General features: G+C 37.1%; 1 protein-coding gene across 1 annotated transcript in view; it reads left to right on the forward strand.

Annotated features, from left to right (window-relative positions):
- The window catches only part of PRKN (parkin RBR E3 ubiquitin protein ligase), a 779,388-nt gene that overhangs the window by 346,377 nt on the left and 408,569 nt on the right, over nucleotides 1-24,442 (forward strand). Inside the window, exon 5 of the mRNA XM_074580279.1 lies at nucleotides 19,287-19,370. Coding sequence (XP_074436380.1) covers nucleotides 19,287-19,370 — 84 coding nt within the window. The remainder of the gene's footprint in view (nucleotides 1-19,286; nucleotides 19,371-24,442) is intronic.

Here is a 24,442-nt window from a genome sequence, read left to right on the forward strand (position 1 = left end):
TTTTGAAATTATTTCTATTTGGAGATTTCTTGCCTGTTCCTGTGTACTTCTGCCCTCAGGTACGTATTGTGGACCTAATCTCCATGCTTAGCCTCATGGTCATGGGTACTTGTGTAGTTTAGAAACAGTAACTCTTCCCATCAGCCATGTTCTTGTATGTTGCTAATGCCACTCTGTTCCCATTACTCCCTTTATTTTGCCTTATTTAATATGCCTTTATTAGGATTCAAATCCTTATTTCTTTCTTATTTACTCTGTGACCATGTGCTAAAGACACATCAACACTGTAAGCTCCTTTTAATAAGAAGCAGATTTTCCCTGACCTCCTATATTCCCAACAGGTGCAAATAATTAATATTAGCAGTTGTTTTAAAGAAAAAGAACTCTTCAACAATTTTTATATCAAAGCCAGCACAGAAAACACAATTTTCTTCTGAGTATCAATAAGGAATAGATTCACCTCTCCTAAACTTTAACATTGATCAGATAGATACCCAAGTTTGAGTTAGCTCTACGTTCTCTTTATTGGTAAAAAGGAGTAGACAATTTCAGGACACAATTCATCTGACCTGTTCTAGACATCTTCTTGAGAATAAGATGAGTCGAACTCTGAAACTATGTATTTTTCTCCATTATAAAGGGAATTTAGGAAGTCTTGCTCAGACATGAATGTATTTGGTTGAATAAATACCGCTATAGGTATCTCTGGACCAGACTTTCACAGCTATTAAGTTGCTCGTACGCTCAGCATTGAGATGTTCATGTGATTGATATAACTTGTATTTAAAAGTGTCATAGGTGAATAGGGGCCTGAGTGTCAGTGGTACTGCTGCCTTACAATTTCCACAGTGTGTCTTTGCCATCTTAATTGCATATCCCTTCCAAAATTGAGTGCTGCGATGTCTAAAAAAACTTTAAAAATCTGAACCTTTGTCTCAAGATAGATAGTTGGTTTTAATGTAGGAAAAAATATTGCCTTGCTCATTAGTAAAAAGTTGTGGCACTTAAAAAAGGTAAACAGGGAGTAGAAATAAAGTGTGGTTTGTAGTTTCAGTGTTTTGGATAAATACCAATAAACAAAGTTGGTAGTTCGCATAAGTATTATTGAAGTCCAATAAACACGCACCCTCAGCTGGGTTAATACATTATGTCCTTTACCTTGTTCAGAGTTACAAAGTTTGCTTCAAGTGAAAAAAAAAAAAGCGGAATGCTGATGGATGTACAGAGTTTTCTTTGCATCTATATCCCGTGAGTTATAATATACAGATTATTAAACATGGGGGCCAGTTTTGTATCTTTACTATGCTATGCCACACAGAAGATTAACAAGGTACTCTGTGCTTTAGTATGTGGTCACAATCTTACAATCAGTAAACTAACTGAGCTGTACTGACTAGGTTTTCTCATCTTTCAGTCATATTAAAACCAAGTACAAATCACCTGCCTCATTGACACTGAGTCTTTTCCCTTTTGCTGACCACCCCTGCGGATCTAACTTCATTGGGGTTGCATAGGCACAATGTCCTTTTCTACTTAAAGATACCTAAATGAGCCATAAACACAGAGTTTCAGCTTCCTTGACTGCTTTAACTGTTAACAGAAAGTGCTTCCTAGGCATTTTTTAATTCTGAGTAATTTTCAGATAACTGCTTTAGCCAATCTAGGCGGGAGCACCCTGAGAGTCGTTGAGGGTATAGTGTTATCTGGACACACTACCAGAAATGAATTTGCCTGTGCATCTTCCTAGCAATAATATTAGTACCCCACAATATCTGGTTACAAAATACAGATATAACTGCCCTCAGTACATTGCCCATGTTCCCTATTCTCTACCAGAAAGGATGTGACCTGAGTATAGCCATTGGCATTTGCGGGGACCAGAGCTCGTATTCCCAGCTCTGGATTGCTTCAGTCTTTCCCTGGATTAGCCTAGACCATCTCTTCTGCCTTGTTTAAAAGTGAGTCCTGCTGCTGTCTCAGCACACAGGGACAATACTTTGTCTTGCACCTGTGCCTCGTCTCAGCCCTCACCTGGGATCCATCAAGTGCCCTGGCACTGACCCAGTGCCCCCAGCTGGCAGTCAGCCTTCTGATTTGGGAACTCAGCTGCACCTGAGATACAAACAGTCAGTGATGATCCTGATCACTTGTTTATGCGATGCTCCTTGCCTTTTGTTCTGCCACAGTCTCAAAGGGAAACCCCTGAGAGAAGTACTGGGGGAGAACTCTGTTAATGTGTTGCAATTATAATGTTTGAAGGTGGACATCTATGACTTCGAAAGACTTTTTAGGATCCTTTTTTTATGCTGGAAAGAAGAGAGGTGTGTTTCTGGTACGTGATTTTCTTTGTCTTACCTGTCTCTCTGTGGTGCTCTGGACAGATAAAACTTTAGCAGACTGGAATTACAAAATCCAGATGCTTAAATGTTTCTTCGTTTTTACTCAGATCTTTAAAAAATTCCTGTTGGAGCAGGTTTCCTTTCAATGGGGGAGACTACTTTGCAAAATTATTCTGTTTACTTAACACCCTTTCTTGTTTGGTTTCTCTTGTTCCCCTCCAAACTTCTCCCTTCCTAGGAAAACAGAACCAAACAAAAGAAAAACCCAAAATAAGAAATAAACAAAACTACTATCTTTGTTTGACAACACCTATCCCTAAGACTACTTCCCAGGATTGGGCTATATTTTTTGGTTTGGGCTTTGATTTCCGCAGGAATTTCTCATTAGTAATCTGCAGTATTTTAAGAAGTTATGTCCTTTTTCTTCCATTTGTCTTAAAGGAATATTTGGGAATCATATCTTCAGTTTGTTAAAATAAATGCGTCCTCATGAGTAGAAACTAAATACGTCATGATGAGCAGACTTGAAATGCTTCGTTTTAGCTTATATCTGCTTTCTTTTGGGTGAAACTACTTAACATGAGACGTGCTGTGGAATTACCTGACTTGAGGGAGTTTAAGTACAACTAGCATCAAATATACATTTCCTTTTCCCCTCAGCTTTTCTCTATTTATTTATATCTCTGTGCCTGTTTATGTATTTCACCAAAAATAACAGCAGTCAGGTTGATAGAGTACAAATATTCAGTAGCTGATTAGTGCAGTATTTAAAGAGAAAGTTCAGCCAGTAAATATCTGTGATGTTCTCAGCAGGAACCAGACAACTGGAATCGCTGATACGAGTCAAGAGAAAAAGTGCAGTTAATAATTTGTAGATATTTACACCTTTGCTGGTTTCTTTCACGGTACAAAGGCATTAGCGAAAGTGACAGAAACGAGTTATGAGCCATTTACTTGGGCTATCTGGAGGGATTTAATCTCACTCGGGTCATGGAGTTGAATTCTCTGGGAATTGGTGTTACCGTGATAGGCTGTATCTGAAGGCCTGGAGTGCAGAGATAAGACTTTAAGTCCAGCTGGAATTAGAAGCAATAGAATTAACTGGATTGTAATGCTGTAAACCTTTTGGTTCAGATCCTGAAATGCCTCTGGATGGTAGTTCAAATCTCTTCCAGATGGAGGTTTGGCTCTGGGACCTATACGCAAGACAAACATTAGCAATGTCAAGGACTTTTTTGGAGCGTGCACGGTAAAATCAGCCTTACATGGTTCAGCATGCTTTTTTTGTTGTTGTTCAGTCTTACAGTTTTCTTAATATTGGCAGGGAGGATGGTTTACTTGTTTCAAAAGGCTAATTTTCCACTTCACTGGCACTCACATGTTTGTTTGTGGTTATTGCTTTTAAAGGAAGACTGGGAAAGTGTTTGAAAGGTCATTGCTTTTATAACAAATGAGGCAAGGCTGAATATAGCTGGCATATGCATATCAATTTGAGATAACAGGGATTGCTATCATGAAAAACATAAAACAGCTGTAAAGGAGCTGTTAAGGGTTGAGGGTTTTGGTTTGTTGTTTTGGGTTTTTTTGTTCCCTCTCCCCCCTTGAGTTAGATTTTCAAGGAAATGATTTGAAATATCGGATGCATAGACACCTACCAACACATGCATATTTTTCATAAGGTAGTATGTTTCTGTGATCATACAGTATAATTAGACAAAAGTGTCAATGCATGAGTTGATAGATTATTTCTATGCTTACATTAAGGATGAGAAGTTAATTGCAACCATGATTGTAAAAGACAACAATTTGCTGAGCTTAAAATCAAGTAGTTTCCCCAGTGTAATAGGAAATACAGTCTTTAAGTCTGCTGAAGAGAAATAAAGTACAGAGCTGATGATATTTCATGTTGTTTGTTTGTAATGCTGACAGACAATGCTGGTTCAGGGATTTTTTTTTTATAATTTTATTTTTATTTTTTTAAGATCCAAGTAGAGAAGAAATCCTTCTTCTGATTTCAATGGAAAACATAATTTTATAACAAGAGCCAATTGGACTACTTCACTTTTTCTTTTCTGTAACAATTTTTATTTTTAAATCAATATTGTTGTTATTAGCATAGTTAAATTTATACTAAGTTATGGGTTATGCTTAATTTAAAATCGAGGACTTCTCAGTAGCTCTGAGGGAATATGAAGAAAATCAATATATTATGGATTTAGAAACTGGTGGGCAAAGAGAGGAAGTGTCTTTCCCGAAGCTGCTCAGTAGGCAAGTGAGAGCTCTGAAAAGAAACCTGGTTTTTCAAATCCTAGTCCAGAGCTATTCCTTTTAGATATTGGACTACAAACCCTTTCTATAATACAGTAAATTGATTACTACAGAACTGCAATCTCCTGTTTCCTGTTTGTAATAGGATTGTGCTCTGTGCTTATGTGACCCTTTATCTCAAAGGCATTATACCTGATGGGAGTTTGTCCAATGCAGTGTATGGATATTTGCACAGTGTAATTAAATGCTTATGAATAATTATCATGCGTAAATGTATGTCTGTAGCTACGTGGTGGTAGCACCAAAGCTCTAGAATGTAAGACTTCTTTTCAAAAGTATTTTCCCACATAAGGAAGCTTGGGAGAATGTAGCAGGTGAGAGCTCAAGAATCAGAGAGCGTGAATATGTTCTTTATTTTGCTAAAATTTTTAAGGGTGTCTTTTTCAGTTCCAAATGCACTGTCAAAATGCATAATACCTCGAGAATATTTGTTTGGTGTTCCAGCAGTGTGCAAACTTGTAGAAATTGTATGAGAGGAAAACTTACAACCTTGTATTGACAATTCAGAAATTGTTCAAGTGGAATTAATGGAAGGATATTGGTATGAATTAAAAGGAAGGCAACATAACACTGATGTGTAAAATGGCACTCTTATTAGTGTGTATTAGAGTTCTGTGTGTTTATAACGTAGCATTCTACTGATTTTGGCTGTTACTGGCATTCCAAATTAATAAAGCTAGGAGAAAAGCCATTAGATCCTGTTTTAACTTGCTGTCAAAAAATAAAATAAAATTCACTCCAGGTGGCAACTCTTTTATAGCTTTTCTTTACTTCTAGGTATAGATAAGTAAAGCATCTCCCAGTTTAAGAGATGGGGTAAAGTAGTTGTATGAAGATGATTAATTACTTGGTTTTCCTCTCGTCCAGAAAGGATTCAGTGTATTGGAAGCTTTTGGTTTTCATCAGAGGCATTCACTGTGCAGTATTTGGTATCAATTTTTGCAACAAGGAGATATTCCACTGCATTTTCTTGTCTACAGTCTGCACTCTATCTAGCAGTGATAGGATTACATATGCTTTATCTTTACAAAGAGAAGCCGTTACCTCAACCTCAAATTATAATTATCTCATTTACAGAGTTGCAGTTTTGGGCTATTAGTTGCTCTGCTGATATAGTGTCTGTTCAGACTAGAGCAGGCCAAAACTTGAAATAAAGAGCAGAGAGTAACAATGAAGAAGAACTTGTACCTAATATAGAAACTAAGTCTTAGGGAAATGTGTAAGACCTGAAATGATAGAACACAGTTATGAAGAGCAGTTGTGTAGAATTGAATGGCTGAGCCGGTGTGTTTGAGGAAGTTTTGCACATTCTTGTTTATTAATATATAGTGTGCCGTACCGCACATCTATGTTCTGATTAAAGTGCAAGTTCTAGACCCTTTTCATTATTATAACTAAATTTGTTATAGCTAAGCCTGATGATCATAAATAAATAAAAAGTACTGATTAAGCCACTGCCATAAGCACTGAACTGTGAATTAGTCATAATATTAATTCTATTTAATCACCTCAATTTTATTTGTTGTCACGGTTTACACTGAGCCATAAGCAAGGAAAACAACATCCCAGTGATAGTCAGAATATTAGTCTTGTGTTATAAAATGCTAAACATTTAAATAATATAACTGTTGTCTTTCCCTGTGACAAAAGAAAGAGATACTAAAAGAGATTGCAGTAAGAGAAAAGGAAACTCTGTCTTCAGAAAAAAATTTAATGAAGGCTGTGGAAATGTAGATTAGTTTGCAATGGCTGTCCAGCCAATGGAGAGGTACCCTGATTTTTATGTCTGAGGGCCTGCTCATTTCTAAAACTAAGAAATTATTAGCGTACTCAGTTTACAAGTGGTCTTAGCCTGGAATGGATTCAGTAATTTGAATGCAAGTTGTAACCTCCATGAATGAAATACAGATACCATGTCTATAAAACTAAAATCTTTCACTTGCACTGTTCAGAATTCAGCAGAAATCTGAAGTTTACCATGAAATTAAATGGTATTTTATGTAGTTTCTGGATGACCTATCCTGACTTACGCGTTTCAAAATATCTTGATAGCAGCCATCTCTAAAAGTAACCTATTTCTGTACATTCTAATGCTTGTGAAGTGACTTCAAATGTACCACTCATGACTGGAGAGTTACTTATTTTATATCAGAGTATCTCACTGTACTGTATGGAAGGAAACGAAAGGCTAGGAAAGCACTGATGAGCCTGAAATAGGGTGGGTGCAGAGTGGAATTATCCAAGCAGTGCCTTGCTCAGTTGCCTTTTAAAACTTGCAGGTGTCTGTCTTTTTAGAAGACTGGAGTACAGGTAAATTCCATGCTTATGCTTAAAAATCCTCTTATTAAAGCAAACCAGCTCCTAGAATTAAATGAACAATTAGGAGCAGGTATAAAGAAATGTGGCATTTCTCCAACTTAATCTTCTTCAAGGCCTGATCCAGTAAGAAATTCACAGAGATCACCTTGTATGCACCAACAAGATTGGGTTGTTACAAAATTCAGATGGTAGGGGCGCCCTTTACCTTCATGCAGAGGTGTCCTCAAGAGCTTCTGTCAGAAAATGGGCAAGTTGGGTTTACATGCCCCTTTAGTCTGAGTTGATTTACCCCTTCTGTAATTAGGGTGAAAGCCAGAGAGGTTAATCCTAGGCATTTCCCAGTTGTGCCAGTATGCAGAAAATAATTCAAGAATAATTCAAGATTCATGCAACCAGAGGGGGGTAGAGAGATGAAAAGAAGGCTGAGCTGCAGTCTTTAAAACACTGCTGTAGGAGAATGAAAAAGTTTGGGGATTTGATACTACGTTATAGGAATATATCTGTGTGTTATTCAGTGGCTCTTTTGGATCACGTTTAACTCCTCCCTGTATATGCAGTGCCTTGGTGGCAAAGTCAGGATCCTGAACTTTGCTCTTATGTCAGATTTCTAGGGGTCAGACCATGTAGTTTAGTAGAGATACCTACAGACAGTTTTTTAATTAATGCTTGTTTACTTCAAGGGATTTAGCATAGCACATCAGATCCAGATAAAATTGAGGTACCATAATCCAAAACAGGCTCTTAGCTGAGGGATTTTCTGCTGTGAGAAGAGGTCCTGTACTGTCTATCATGCAACACCAGAGCAGCAGTTTTATTTCGCAGGGATGAATTCTTGCCTGTCTTTATTTCCTGGTTACTTTTATTTTTTAGTTTTTTGGTCCCTTTTGCTGCTTTTTCTTAATTTCTTCCTGGCGTGTCACACTAGCCGCTCTCACTAGCGTTTGCACGATCGAATGTCTGCCTGCCAGCCAGGGGTTCTGTGTGACGGATGGGACCTCTCCCCAAGCTTTCACTGACCTGCCTGGCACAGCCTGAATTCTTGAGCACTAGTTATGTGCTTGTGTAAAATGCTTAAAGAATCTACTTTTCACTTCTTCTATGTGTCTTAGCAGGATTTTGTTTGGAGAAGAAAAAAAAAAACAAACCAAACCCTAAAAACACCATACTTGCAACATAACCTTAAGTCACTCTTGAATTAATCTGAATAATCCACTTGATGCAGGGTTTCCTGTATTTCTGAATGCCTAGAATAAAGATGTATTCACCTGTGAGTGCTGTGGTGGGTGTGTAAATTTACAAGAATTGTAGCACTCAGGAAAAATAGCAAATATGGTAATGTTATTTAGTTGGGGTTTTGGTTTTTTTATTCTTTTTTTTTTTAAGAAACCTTTGACATCCTATTATCTTTCCTTTTGGAACATAGGAATATTGTTGCTGAAATTGGTACGGTTTTGTCTTTCAGGGTTTCTGATTAAGTGTAAAATCAAAAATGGACTATATAGCAATCTATTTTCTTCAGATACTGTAGTGTATAATCTTGATTTTACAGTTTTAGATAACTGTCGTAACTGAAAACATTGCTTGAACACCATATGAAGTTAGTCTCTTGCTAGTGGCTCTTTTGCTTCAGACCTTTGTGTTGATTCATTTAGTAATTTATTCTTAGTTAAAATGCGGAATGGATCCTCACCCCACTTTGTGAATGAATCTAGTACCCGCAGAAGGTGGGTCTTTCCACTGGAATGGGAGAGAGAACCTTTGGATAAAGTAAGAATAGTGGAAATAAGGGCGTAGTAGATGATAGCTCAGAGAGGGACAGAGAATAGCAGGAACGTGTAGCTAAGGGCAGTATCCTCTCCATATGGATCTAGTAGTTGATCTGATGTGTTGTCTAATGCTGACTTACGAATGTAAATCGATGAGCCGATGGCTTCTCCAGGTATTGTCTGTAACAGGAATGTTCTACCTTCATCTCACTGTCAAAAGATGTTTTAAAATCCTTGTCAAAGAAAAATACTTAAAATTGAACAATGTGACATGCAATTATCACATCTGAATTAAATTACTACTGTGGAATATTCATGAGGTTTGGGGTTTTTTTTTATTTTACATCTTTGGTTTAATACCTTTATTTAACTACAACTCAGGTTAATTTGAATTACAAGATGTCTAATTAGCATTATTAGCAAAATGCTAATGGTAGTCCTTGGCTTACATATTGGTTTATTTTAGATATTGTATTTTTGTATACTACTTTATTAAGTTCATGGATTTCCCATGCAGACATAGTTCATGATTCATTTGAATTGCAGGACTAACCAGATCTTCTCTGCCTAAAAATGTATGGAGTTGCTTAAATGTCTCTGTAGGATAGAACTTTTGGATTAAATTGTTTCATGTTCAAGATGAAATTGTAGTTGTAACTAGGAAAAAAAATAAATTCCTTCACACAGAAACTGTGAATTCCACCCATACACTTCTCAAAGATTCTCCTTAAGGAAGGAGTTCAGTGTAATCCCTATTTATTGTGAGTTACAGAATCACCAGCACATTTTCATATTGGATATCAAATATGTTTAATGAATTTTAACCCTACCACTTGGTTAAGGAGAGTTGAAAGACATGAGCATTTGCTATCAGATCCTGAAGGTGCTTCACCTCTGAATAGCTGATGTGTCCCAGGAGCTCCCTGACTCAAAGGGATCGACTCCTTGTGTGGTTAAGAATAGTTCATCCTTATGCTAATAACTGGGGGGTTTTTGTTTGTTTGTTTGTTTGTTTTGTTGAGGGCACAGAACAGGCCTGAGCGGCCTGGCCCCGGTAGCCCCCTTTCCCCCTGCCCCGGGCTGCGGTGGGGCCCGGGGGAGGCTGCTGCCTGCAGCTGGGCCCTGGTGGTGCTTCCCTGGGGCTGCTCCTCACAGCCCAGAAAATCCTGTGGGACAAAGTCCATGTGCTGCGGGCAGCTGCCATTTTAGAAAAAAGCTGAGGTACGAGTTAAGCTTTAATTCACAGTTAGTCAGTTTCCAACACGCAGGTCACAGTTACAAGCTGTAAAGGTTAGAAATAGAAGCAGTATTTTGGGTAGGCTTTGAAAACAGTTGTTACACTTCCTGATTTCAGCCAAAAGCCCGTAAAACATGGGTGAATATTTTTAAAGTAGAGAGTTGTAGCTCAAACAACCGTGAGTGTCGTTGCTTCTGTTGGGGGGTGCTCGGCTCGGCCCAGAAGAGGGACGTGCCTTTGGGGTTTTGATTTCTCCTGTCTGTGAGCTCCCTGGCGTGGCGGCCGGCTGCCCGCTTCCCTTCAGGAAGACCCCTGAAAAGTCGCCACAGCACTAACAGCGACTGAAGCCAGAGGAGTTGGTTCTGGTTTTGTGTTTTTAATTATTATTATTATTATTCTGCTCCTGGTTATACTGACCTCAATGGGATTTGCTGGTGTTAACAGCTGTAACTGTGGATTGCTTTTTTTTTTGAATGCTGTAATTTCAATGGATACAGTAGATACATGGCATATTTATAGAATTGCAGGTTTTTTTCTCCAGTTATGTCGTTGTCTTTCAGTCTTGAAAAAGCATTTAATGGAATCCAGGCAGAGCATAATATATTTTGCATTTATAGATTAGAAATAATTAGTCTGACAGATTGCTTGAATGGCATTTGCTTGGTTGTTTTAGGAGACTTTACATCCACTTCTTTCATAGTTATCTCTCTCTCTCTCTTTCAAGTCTAATGTTTAACTACGTTCCTCTCAAGCAGTCAAGGAACAGTGGGATTTTTTTAGTTCAATTTCTCAGCTGCAGTTGTTGTATTTGAATTCTTTTTATTCTCTTTTTTCCCCTTTTTGGTGGGGAGGGCCCACCGAAATAACTTTCCAAAAGCACATTATGAATCAGTGTTTTGCTTATATAATAACTGTTTGTGCTGTCAACGCAGTGCACATTGTAAAATGTTATTGATGAAGAGGTGACTCTGAAGACCCTTATCTTGGGTATCTTTGCATGAGCCTTCATAATTCAGTTGTGGTCAGAGGGATTGCTCTTGCAAATCCATGTCCTACAATAAAATATGAAAGAAAAGAAAGACCAAAACTTATTAAAAACATCTTATTAAGAAGTTTTCTTTTGTTTTCTTTTGATTTTTTTGAACAAAGATACCTGTGATAAGAAAGAAAATGTAATGATCAATAAAATGACACGATGGAAGTTATTTTTACTATACTTACCTGAGTCTTCAGTTGCAGATGCAATCTTCTGATCTTTGATTTGAAATAACTATCACGCAGGAAGTCTTCCTAATTGCACAACTGCAAGCAGTTAAGTAGTTGACAATTTGCTGAATTTTGAAAGAGTTACAACTATTGACATAAAACTGTCAATTTACTAATTAGGCTGGGCACTTGTAAAGGAAAACTTCATGTCTAAGATACCACTATAAATCAAACCAGTAGATTCAATCCCTTAAAGACTTCCAACATGTGATTTACTCTACTTTGGTATTATTTCTCATGTGAATAAAGCTATCCATGTGCTTTATTGATTGCTCTAATGACGGAAGTCAATAATAACCAAAAGACTTCTTCTGATGGATTCTTTAATGTGCTGTGTAGACTAAACAGTTAACTTCAGTCCTGCCATTCCTATTCCACAAATCCCTTTAAAACTAGCCCCAAGGCTAATTTAGTAGTCTTTTTCTATACTGTACTCCCTGCTGTATAGGAAATTCTATGTCAAAGTCAGTCCGTCATAAATTGGTTAGTTTTACCTTGTTTACCTTGGTTAGTTTCACCTGTGGTGAAGTATACAGTAGGAGACACTCTCACTGGTACTCTGGTGTGACATGCAGAGTTACATCATTCACAGTAGCATTTATTTAAATGGGGGCTGTAGGAGAGAAGAATAACTTTGTTATTAAATAAACTATGGGTTGCCAGTTACATCCATGTATCCTATCACCTGTGTTGGTGAGTCAGTTGGTATCAGTCTTACTAGAAATGTCAAAAAAAATAATAGTCTTGGAACAAGAATTACTCTCTTGCTCCTAGAAGTGTCCTTTGCAGGTCTGTGTAAACTGTGGGTAAGCTTTAATTACCTCTGCCTTTGTGATAAGCATTGTGGCTAAGCAGATGATTTGGTCATAAAGGTTGCCAATCTGTCAGTTTTTATCTTCAATATATTATATAATGTAATAAATTTTCAAGTATTGTAAATAGAACATCTGTAAAAGGCTAGCAAGCACTTCCTGCCTAGATCAGTAGTAACCCCTTTTATAAATTTTATTTTTACCTTGTCTCTCTCATGTTGGATGCTATTAGGTTGTGCTTTGGGCATTTGGAGAAATGCATTTTGTGCTAAACCGAATACTGCTGCTCATAGAGTTTTACTTAGGAACAAAATAATAATGTCTACATGATATACGAGTATTCAGTAGAAATCTAGCAAATGTCTAATTTAATAAACATTGTCCAGTTGTATTCATAATTGTCAAGTTAAAGAATGCTGAAATAAATACGGAGCTTTATGTGAATGTTGTGATTCAAATAGATTTATTTCTTCTGAATTGAAATGAGATCTCCAATCTCTTTGCTATTCGAAACGTGCCATTTGAATCTTTTCTGCTGAGTCTAATTGAGTATCGCTCACGTAACAGCTAGATTTTTTTTCTTAGTTAGTGCTTCAGAAGATTATCAGATTGCTGTCCTAAATTAAGCCTGTTAAGTGCTTATATATAACAACATATTGGTGTATCTAAATGTCTTAATTTTTTTTTACTGCATTACTGCACTAATAAAATAGGATGAAAGCTTTTGTTTGAATGTGTTGTATCCATACTATGCTGAGAAGAAATAATCTAGCTTTCAGCAATGCCATTCAAATGACAAGTGTGGAACATGAAGACCAAATCATATTGTGGGTTAGGGATGTTGAGAATAAGTACGAATACACTGGTTTACCGGTACTATCAGGCTTAATCAATACCAGTTTGTCTATCCAAGAAAAAGCCCTGTTCTTTTTCCCTTTTCAGACTCTAGACTTTGTCCAGTTCCTTGTGGATTTATCACCTGCTGACCCTTCTCCAGCCTTACCCATCGGTTCTGAGACATTCATGAGCCTCTGGGATCTGACTATCTGTAGTTGTCTCACAAGTCACTTGCTCTTGGGTGGTACTACATTTTAGAGAAGCAGACAAGCTTTAGTCAGGTGGTGCTGAGGCAAGAGGCTCTGATTACTTAGTAAAAATGCCTTTGCTGTTGTAGGAAAACAAGCATTCCCTTAAAAAATTCCTTTTCTAGGCTGAAGTACTCCGATTGTGAGAGCAAGCTCAAACTTGCATTGAGAAGAGTATCACAGAAACTTCAGAGTTGGAAGGGACCTCTAGAGATCATCTAGTCCAACTCCCCTGCTAAAGCAGGATTGCCTAAAGCACATCCCTCAGGGCTGCATCCAGGCAGGTCTTGGAAATCTCCAGAGAAGGGGACTCCACAACCTCCCTGGGCAGCCTGTTCCAGTGCTCTGCCACCCTCACTGTAAAGAAGTTTTTCTGTGTATTTGAATGGAACTTCCTATGTTCTAACTTGTGCCCGTTGCCCCTTGTCCTGTCACTGGGAACCAATGAAAAGAGTCTGGCAAGAGCAGAAGAAAAGAAAACAGCAAAAGGATTGTGTCGTCTCTGCTAAGATGAATTAGATTTGTGACAGTAGGTGGAATCCATTGCTGTTCATGTAATATTAATCCCCTGGAGTAATCTCTTGTGTTAAGCTGTGTTTGCATGTATATGTTTACTGTCAGAATACATCTTGGTTCCTACTATGTCTGGGGGAAGGAGTTGTCTGTGTGTACTGGCACTGGAAGCAGTGAATTGTGGTAGCTTGGTGTGGATACCTGTGACACAGAGTGGCAAAAAGGAAATTAATTTTTAAGCAATCCTACTGTTTTGGCGAGCTCTTTTTGTTTTATTGCCTCAAGATACTAAAATCCTGTTGAGGGGTCACCATACAATGGTTAGCTCTTCAAAAACTCTCATGTAGAAAGGTCAATAGCCATCATTTTGCAGAGGAGTCTTGAGTGCTTGCGTGGTTGGCATTGGATTGAGCACCTTTTCAGTGGCTCATATGCTGATTTTTCCAGTCCTCTCAAGTACCTGAAATTATTTCCTACATTATTTTAAAAATCCTTCTGCATTAATGCTTGTCCCTTGGTTGGGTCATTTGCTCAACATTTTAATGATTTATGTCTCTCATGTAGATATTAGCAGGTACAAAGATGTGTTTTAATGATATTCTGCTGCGTATTGTTCACTGGGGGAGAATATAAAGCAGGGAAAATACAAAGCACTGAATACATGGATAGTTTCCAGCCTCTTAAATGATTCAAAGTCTTTGATGAGTCACTGGTTTCTATTGCTGACCTCTGCTTCTGACCTTTCCCTGACTTCACAGGTCAACAGTTCTGTCAGCAACTGCATTTTTAATAATTTGTCATCTGAGATCTCTAGATACTCTTTCTGTTCTCAGAGATTTTTGTTTGTGGTCTTTTTTTTTTTTTTTCAAGTGGTCGTTGACCAAAATTTAGTTGTGGTTTTACAATACAAAATCAGATCTTAGCTACTGGATGGAAAGTACACATACTGTCCATACTGTCCATACTGTGTCTCCAGTACAATATACTGGTGGAATGTACACAGGTGTCCAGTACTTCCCTCATACATTGAAAAAGCAGTCAGTCCTCCCTGTTCTTCGTATGCTGCCTAGGAGCTTCAGTTCAAATTTAATATGCCATTTGCCAACTTTTTTTCCTGTTTTCCCACTCAAAAAGGGAAGGAACAACTGCCATACAGCCAAAGCATAGAAATTTCCATACCTGGTGATTTGGGAAATACTCAACTACGCTTGACGTGACTTTTTCTACTCAATGATACACTGCTGTTCTTTCTATTTCTGTCTTTATTCTGTCATTTTCCCATTTATACACGGTAAAAGTCTTCTCTGATACATCCATTTTAATGCATAGCTTTCTCTGGGAGGCATTTAGCTGTGTACAAGAGGGGCAGTTGCTTTAATCTCGCAATCAGAAGGCTTTGTTGTTCTCACAGTGTGTTCTTGATTAATGCAAACTAATAATTATAAACACTACAGTGTGCAGTGTTACAAGACCACAAGTGATTGGCTGGGCTGCGGTTTGACAGGCTTTTCTTAGACTCAAGAAAGACCAATACAAAAATTGCATTTCAAAGTGTTTATCTTGCCAGAATTCCAAATTTTATTTTGACGCAATTATAGCAATGACATTTAGCAGTGCTGTTGCTAAAGAAACATTAACACTTTGAATACACAGTGTCTTTCAAGGACAAATGTCTTTTTTGCCTCTTTTTTTTTTCTTTGAAGGTGGAAAACTAAAATTCTCAAGCATGCTAAATCTTCTTAAGTGTATTGCACTATCATTAATAATAAAATATGACCCTGAAGAATGTCAAGCACAGAAGTAGGAAAGGAGATTTTTTCCCCTTCTTACAAATTTGGAAAACAAGGCATAGAACTTTGTAGGAGGTTTTGTTTGTTTGGGTTTTATTTTTTGTTGCTTCCCCACCGCAACTCCTCACTGCCAGACAGGCACAAACCCAAGTTATTCTGCCAGTCCTTCTTGGACTTTTCCTGATGGGTTAATTTGTCCTTTAAGAACTTGATCTAACTCTTGCTAGAACAAAGAGAAAATGTATTTGACTTAAAGCTGGGTCTGGTTAATGTTGTCAAAAGAGTTAAATATATCTGACTTTCTTATGGGTTTTATGGCCATCGTTAAGGGAAGGAAGTGTCAGATAGGGTGTTTTTTTGTGAAGGAAAACATAGAAAGTTATTAGCTACAGTGTGAGTGAACAGATGAGTAGTTGCTGATAGTGTGGGACTGTGCTACTAGTTCCCCGTGTATATGCTTTTAGCATGCCTTAAGTGGAAGATGACATATTCTTATTTCAAAGAGAGAGCTACTTCATGTGAAAAGTACTCTTGTGTGCATGAGAAATGTTGTGAGGAAATTATTGCAGAGTGAGAGCACTCTTAAGTTCGCACCGTCTCGTATAGCACACTAGCTTTCCCTTGTGGGTAAGACCTTAAAAGGTGGCCACAAAATTCATACAATTGCTTTTACTATTAACAACTAAAAAGACATTTCCATGTTAAGCATATTTGGACCTGATCTGGTGCTAGTTGAAGTAGCTGAATTCTAGCTAACAGTAGTTGATATTGTATCAATTCCTTTCTGTTCTGGTTTCTTTAAGGATGCTTTCTTGATTACATTTTGCAAATCAGCTACTCATTTCTCAACTACGATAAGACTGCGGCATAATCAATATAGTGACACTGCTTCAAATCCTTTTTAAATGTGCACTTTTTCTAGAATCTTGCTCAACCTTATGAATGGTCCTACGCACGTTTGCTTTCTCCCTGAAGAATTACTATGCCTTCTTCATTTTTGTGATTATGGACCTAGACCTGCAAACTACTGAATACTTGGGATTTTTTCTCCTGAAATAACTTCAGTGAAGTTAAAAGATTAATTCCTCTTAAAAGTTTAGCTTAAAATATTTTCTTCTTATGAAATGAAGATAATTACTACTAGAGTCGATAACATATACCTATGGAACTGCTTCAACAAGACTGTTTTATATTATCTTATTGTATAACAATCTTGTGACTCTATTTTTGTCTGTATACTAGCACAGCATCATTAACTTTACGAGTCTCATATTAATCATGCAGGGATGAGGTATCAGGAAGATTTACTCCTGATGATGTTATCAGCACCAGGAAAAGCAGTTGTGGTTGGGGTTTGAGTGGGTTTTGTTGGGTGCATTTGGGGTTTTTTAGTGTTGTGGTTTTTTGGGTTTTTTTTATGAGGGGCTCCCCCCCCCCGCCCCATCTCCATTGTTTCCCTGCCCTCAAATTTCATACAGCACGCTTCTTATTTCTCATCCTTTCTTTCTAATATCCTCTTTCCAAGTGTAAATTATGTGAGGATTATCCAAAGATACACAAACTTATTGAATTCCTCTAAATTGGAAAAAAAAATGTTCTAATAAATGTATACTAACAAATTTGAATATGAAGGAAGAGGGATATATGTTAAGGGAACGTTAACTTGTTAGTCTTACTTGTCTTTGACAACTCAGGGAGTTACACAGTATCCTTATGGAGTGAAATTCTAGGCCTGAAAAGGGAAAAAATATGAGACTCCCATTAACAACTGTTTGACCAGATGATGACAGGGAGCCTAATGCTGGGGAAAATCAAAAGCTTGAAAGTATAGGAAGAATTATTATAATAGGATACTTAAATTGCTTTCATGTAAATTAGGTAAGTATCATGTCAAACCATGATCCCAAGAGTAAACTTTTACATGTAGTTGGGTTGTGTTAATGGCAAAGTTGATCAAAGAACATGCAAGAGAAGGTAATACAGAGGATCTAGTTTAAAACGTTAGTAACAAAAACCTGTTCTTTAACAATCACTGTAATACATTTACATTCAGCAACTTCCCAAAATCTGAGAAAGTCACAAGTATTGAGCTTAATTTTAAAAAAGAGAAGCTAGATAAAAGTAAGAGCACTTGTTGAGAAAAATCTAGATGGGGCAGCTAAAAAGAGTTAAATCTTTGGAGGAGACGTGGCTATACTGAAATCAAAGATTATGTGCACAGAAATTTAAGGAGGACTGATCCAAAGGTAGCATTACTGAACTGGGGGGGAAGGAAGTTATTGGAATCAAGGATGCATCTTTCAGAAAAACGAGTAATGAGATAAATTAAAACATAACAACCCCCCTCCCTCCACCAAACCAAAGCAAATGCTTAATTCCAGCACCTTAAATATAAAAATGCAATTAGGCAAACAAAAAAAAATTTTATAACTTGCAAACAGCAGGGAAACTGTTACTGAGTCCTTTTAAAGCATAACTGGAGCAGAGCTTGTACAAGTCCACTAGATGATTGCTATATAAAATAAACACTTGGAGAGGATGAGGTACACAGCTGGTTCATCCTTGGGAATAAATAGGTGTGTTGGGTATGGAGGAGTCTGGAAGTGCCTACTAGATGCCCCTCTGTGGACCTTAGGGTGCACACTCTGTCTGCTGGTGACATGGCAGATGGAATTCCATGTATGTTAATATTTAAGTGATGTGCATTGGGGAAAATAAACGCAAATTTTATATATACATGATCAATTTTAAGGTAACTATTGCTTTTAGGAATGAGACCTAGGAGCTATGATAGCTAATTCCACCAAAATGCTGCCTCGGTGCTTACTAACCATCAGTAAAATAAAACACATCTTAACAATTATGTAGGAAAGAAATAAAGAACAAATTCAGAACACCATCTTCCCATTCACTAGTCCAGCACACAAGTCCTTTATACTGTGTGATGTTTCTCATATTATAAAAAGATAGAGTAGAATTGGAAGAGCTACCAAAAGAGTAAACCCTTGATAAAAGGTAAGGAATAGCATCTGTATGAGGAGTGGCAAGGTATATTACTTTTCTTCCTGGAAAGTAAACGACTGAGAGGTGTGCTAGACATCTGCGCGATCTTTGGTGGCATGGGGGGGGGAAATTTTTTTTTTTTAACTAATAATGACTGGCAAGCCTTGCAGGTAATGTAAATATCCAGGAATCTACTAACAGTCCTCCCTTCACATTTTCATTATGTTTTATTATAGTTAGGTAAAGGCTTTATTTGGCAACAAGAAGTCTAATTTGTTTACAGCAAACATCAAAATTCACATTAGCAGCCCATGAAAACAGAAACAGATTTCAGTGAAGTTACAGCCATTTAATATTTAAACAATATAACAGAGAAAAGCTACTTAACCTAGTCTTTGTGTTATGCTCCAGTATTTCTAACTGTGTATTCTACTTCCAGCTGTTGTGTTTTTTTTCCTTTTTCCCCCCATGGTCAGGTACAGGCCAAGGTGTAAACAATGTTGAACCAGAAGATGAGTCTTTGTAACTTTTTAATCATAAAAAAATTATTATAAAGTCCCTGTCTTAAGCTGAGAAAACATACCTACTGTGTGATTCCTATTCGCAACTCTGACCTCAGGATGCAGGGACTGTATGTCCTGTCAGAGACTGAGCTTTACTGATGAATATTGTCACGTAATCTGTTTGGACTTTTTCAGTGTAAACATGATAAAACTGCCTAGCTAAAGTCTGAAAGAAAAGGCGGTAGGAAAATAGGCAACAAAACCAACTTTTATGTTACTTACTAGGTGGATTAAAGCCTTTATATGCTTTGGTTTTATTTTGAAGGGTCCATCTTGCTGGGACGACGTGCTGATTTCCAACAGAATAAGAGGTGTTTGCCAGTCCCAGAGGTGCAATGGGGACACAGCGGTAAGATTTTGTCATGTTTCTCCAAGTACTATAGCACTTACAAAAATAATTGTTTGTAGCAATTCTAACAATATTAAAATTGCAGAAATTAATATAAATTGACACATAAGGTACACTTCAAAAGAGCTGTTCAGTGTCAGATAACGTATCTCCGATGTTTAGCAAAAAGGAGGAACTTGGTCAGTTGCTTCTTGGAATGAAGGAGGAAATCATGTTATGCCATCTCATTCACTGAAGATATTCCAGTATGCATACATTAATTGCAGAATGTAATACTTGAATTTATATGTCAATGCTTATTTTATAATTATTGTGTATATATCAGTGCCCCGAAAGCTTCAAATTTCTGTGTCATCTTGCATATCGGATCTTTCATATCAGATATTCAGGCTTTGTCCACAGAAGCAGATTCTTCACACTGTTGATTACTTTACAATCTGTTCTCCCACATGCTGTTGTTTACTTCAAGTGTTTCTCAAAGTGACATCAATGAAAAGCCTGAGTTAAGAAGCAGCATAGACATCTCAAATTCTTAAAAATTAAGATTTTTTCAAAACATTACATTTATATACTTATATCTTTTCATGTGTTAGATATAGTTCAATAGCATTTGGTACTAAAGAGGTCTAAGAGGTACTTCACTCTCAGGAAAAAGCTTAATTTGAGGTGTTCCTTCTGGACACAGCTTTTTAAGACAAACACAAAACTTTGTACGTGTGAAAGGATTCTGTTCATCAAAGACTTGCAGACTGGGACACCATAAGCGCCTTCCTTCAGAGGCCCTCACCTCTTCTGCTGTAGCCTTCTCTTTGTCTTTCCTAGCAAGACAGTTGTGAGGTAGTACATCCATGCGGTTCCACAGGTGTCTCCTGTTTGGCTGTGGATGATGTCAAGAAATATTTTATCTAACTTTAGACAACAAATGGTTGTTTTAACAGCATGGGATTTATGTCTGTCTCCGTGCACAGGCAACAGAAAGAGGTCTCTCAGCTTTTGGGCTTCTGCTGGGAGGGATCCCCTTCAGGAATTTGTTACTCTCCTGCTCTGGTAAAACAGTTTTACTATCTGTACTGTGCCTATTCCCAGAATTTTTCCTACCCGAAGTCATAGTGACTTGATGTCATTCACTTGTTACGAAATCCCATATGTACTACAAATATAAAACCTCCTGCTGGTTCCTGAGATGATCTGCAGCCGGTTGGTTAAACCCCACCACAAAAGCAAAGGAAGATGTAGCTGACCCACCTGGGATAGATCACTTGCACTTCTTTGCCAATGTCATCTCTGTACTATCATCTGGAGGCAGAATTAACTCTCTGCAGAAGTTAGGGACTAGTTTGATCTTACCTCTGGAAACGGGCCTAGGAATTGGCTGAACTTCCTTTCCATTACATGTGACAGACAATTTTTTTTATTTTTTTTTTTTTTCCCCTCTTGAAAGTAGACGAAAGATCTTGAGCAGAGGTTTTCAGCTTTTTAAATCAATGAAGAACTTCATGCCTTTGACTTTCATGAATGCACCATATCTCCTTGGAAAAGAGAGAAAATAACCTTGACTAATTCACAAGTTGAAGCCTCTAAGCTTTTCTTGGCTGTTACAATCTTTCAGAGATTAAGTCACACTTTATGATTAAGTATTCATTTTTGCATTGTCATGAAAAAAATTGTGCAATTATATTTTGTCTGTCTTAAATAGCTCCACAGTGTATGTGCTTCTTTACAGTGATGGGTAACAAAGAACCTTTGAGACTATTAGTTGTCAGTTATCAACAAACTGCAAATACTGCTGTTTGAGCAAAGAAAAAAAGATTCCTCCATTATTTTGCTCCCAAGACATAAATGTTTTGCTTAAAAATTGTTTTTCATTGGTTTCCAGTTCTTATAAACATCAGTTTGCAACATAGCCTTGAGAGGCAATGTGTGTTTTCCTAAAATACTAATTTGTATGCATTTTGATATGAAATTAGTCTCTTGCCAGAAATTACAGTGTTTAATTCTTTTGGTTGCAAATATGGAAATAGAGTAGTTGACAACATTAGAAAGCAATAGAAATCAAATTTCAATTTAGTTAAATAAAATATGTAAATTATTGCCAAAAGTTATAATGAATACCTTAATAATAAATGCACTGTGATTTGATATATCTCCCAGTGTGCTCACAAATATGAAATTTATCTGATTAATTTCGCTGGGTTTGCTCAACATAAGCTAAAATGAACTTAAATTTTCATAGCATATGCTCTATGTGCTTTATTTGTGATTCCAACTTCTTTTGAGCTTGGAGTGAAAAAAAGTATTTTGTGATGCTTTATTATTATAGTCCATAATTATGAGCAAAACAAATGCAAGAGAAATATTTATAAAAGGTGAATATTGCAACTGTAACACCTTAAGATATGACTTATTGCTGACTGAGAAATTGGAGAACTTGGAACGCTGGATATCAGTCCCCTGTGCTGCCTTGGGGACAGGTTCTCTTCATGTTCATTTCAATTGTAGGCTGTTATGCCACAGCCTGGGGAAATAGGCTCTTGGGTAGTTGTGTGGTCTATCCAGAAATACAAAAGCTTAAAAACACAGATGAAAATAGGGTCTTAACAGAGAACGTGGATTTTGAAAAGATATTTTAGATTTCAGAATTTTATGAAATTTAGCATTAGACTACTTTTATGAAGCAAAATGAATAGTCCAGTGTTTTGAGAAACATTTGCAGTCATTATTTTTTCACATTAATTACAGTCTATCAGAAATAAGACATTCACTCTGAACTTCCACAGTTTCAAAAGAATGAAGTTGGTGTGGACACCTATGTAACCGCCATTGTGGAACACTCAAATCACTTTTATAACAAACTTCAAGTGTATTAATTGACAAAGGAAAAGTTGACTTTACCTGATTCACACTGACACATTTTAAATGACGATCAAACTGGAGTCTTTCAAGCTCTTTTGCAAACCAGGACCATTCACTGAATGAGGCAGAACCTTTTACTTTGGTAGCTGTCTCAAAACACTTTCAGCCAGAAGCACTGTATGTAGCTGTGCAGGTAGACACTTATTCTAGAGACATGATTGACAGCACCAGCAATGCTCCAGGCTCTGGGTTTTCAGACATGTTTTTTTGCTTTTCTTTCTGAGTTCTTTTTGTAATTCTCTGTATTCTTTGAAAAGGGTAACCCACAGGCTATGGAAACAGGTGTGGTTCTCTGAAATTCCAGATACTGCTCTCACACAAGCATGATTTAGTTACAGCTTGAATAGATTGAACTGATTTTTTGTCACTTAGCTAGGTAGCCAAAGGTTTCTTTGCTCAATACAGAGCAGCACCATAGTTCAAGTTTCACAGACCTGTAAAAAGTGTATAAAGGCTTTACTGATAGGTGAGATTTGAGCTTCATTAGTATATGATTTACCAACTAGTCTTTATATCATGAAGAAATCTCACATATGCCTCTGAGGTCCTTCTTGTGCCTGAATGTTAGCAGAAAGCTTGTTCGAGACGGAGATGAAACTTTGTTCTACGGATGAAGAGACGTTTTTTCCTTCGTACAGGAATGTGCTTTTAGTTTCAGTGTCATGAAATGCTGAAGAACTGAAGTATTGATTTCTCATGTCATCATTATTTCTCTTTATTTTTGAAAGAATAGGATTCATTAAAGGAAGAAATGGTTAGCTCTACGTTTTTTGTCAGCCTGTGTATTCTTAGCCTAGAAACTTTCCCAAATGGCTGCATGACTGAAGAGCAAAGATTACTGCCACATTTAAAGAAAGGAGTCCTGTGAAAAGGCTTGTATTCTCCTTCTTTAAAAGACAGAAATGAACCTATTATTCTCATATTTAGGGTAATGTTCTCGTATTTAGAGAAAAGGTGATCCAGTGATGTATTTGAAGTAAGGATTCAAAGTTTTCCAGTATTTTGTTTAATACTTCTAAATGTTTCAAAGAATCTTAGAACTGTTTTGTATAATTACTTTGTCCAAATCAATGACTACATCATGATAATGAGATCACACTAATTTTTCCAAGAAGATAAACAGGAAAAAAAAAGCTTTGCAAAATATAGTGTTGGTGATGTAGAGCTTATGTTAAGTAGAAAGTACCATACCTCAGAGTTAAAATTAAAGTGCTGCTTTTCTCAGAGCATTATAAATAATCAGTTCCAGTAAATCAGGGAAATGAACGGAAGCAAGCTATTTCTCAACCAATTGCAACCTTGAGTGAGTGGAGCTATTGGAGCTATCTTGAGTTTTGGTTTTGTTTTCAGTGTAATGGTAACAATTGGACCATATGCTCTCTGCTGAATAAATACAGCTGTTGCGTGTAGTTGAACAAAAATTATACTGTACCTCAAATGAAATTTTAATTGCTATCCTGTTGAGGGTCTAGTATTTATTCCTTCTTTTTGCGGGGCAGGGGGGAACGTATTTATGATATTATTTTGGTGGCTTCAGGTTTGTCCTTACAAGCAATCTGAATACATATGATACTAAACTCTTTATTCAGTCAGTAAATACCTTTTCTTATTCAAATAAAATATTACCGAAGTGTTCCTACTAAGCTCAAACTTCTGCAGTTCTCTAAAATACATACCGAACACTTCCTATTTATCATACAATGAAGTGAATTACTGATTGTGAAGAGGTGTCTTCTCCTTCTGTGTATAAAAATGCTATTATATTATTCTTCGTTGACTCCCGCTATTCAAAGTCATCAAGAGCCACAGAAATAATATGGCACTTTCGATAGGTAGGCAGAGAAAGAAAACCACTGAAGTGCTGATTTCATAGGAATCAGCTACACATCAGTCCCACACTCAAGTGATCATGCGTCAGTTTCTGAAAGACATTGTCATATCTCCAAGGCAAAATATAGGGCAAATTGTTTTGATTTTTAGAAACTTGTGGAAAATGGTATTAATGTTCTGTATGTGTTCTTGAGATTCTCACTTGATGTGCTGAAAGAGTTGCTGTAGACTTTAAAAACTCAGAAACAATATTGGAAGGGTTAAAGAGGATTATAGGTCAGATATGGTTTAAGCCGTTGTGAATAAGGAAACATGAATATTATTTTAAT

This window comes from Larus michahellis, chromosome 3, assembly GCF_964199755.1.
Source record: "Larus michahellis chromosome 3, bLarMic1.1, whole genome shotgun sequence".
Taxonomy (NCBI): Eukaryota; Metazoa; Chordata; class Aves; order Charadriiformes; family Laridae; genus Larus; species Larus michahellis.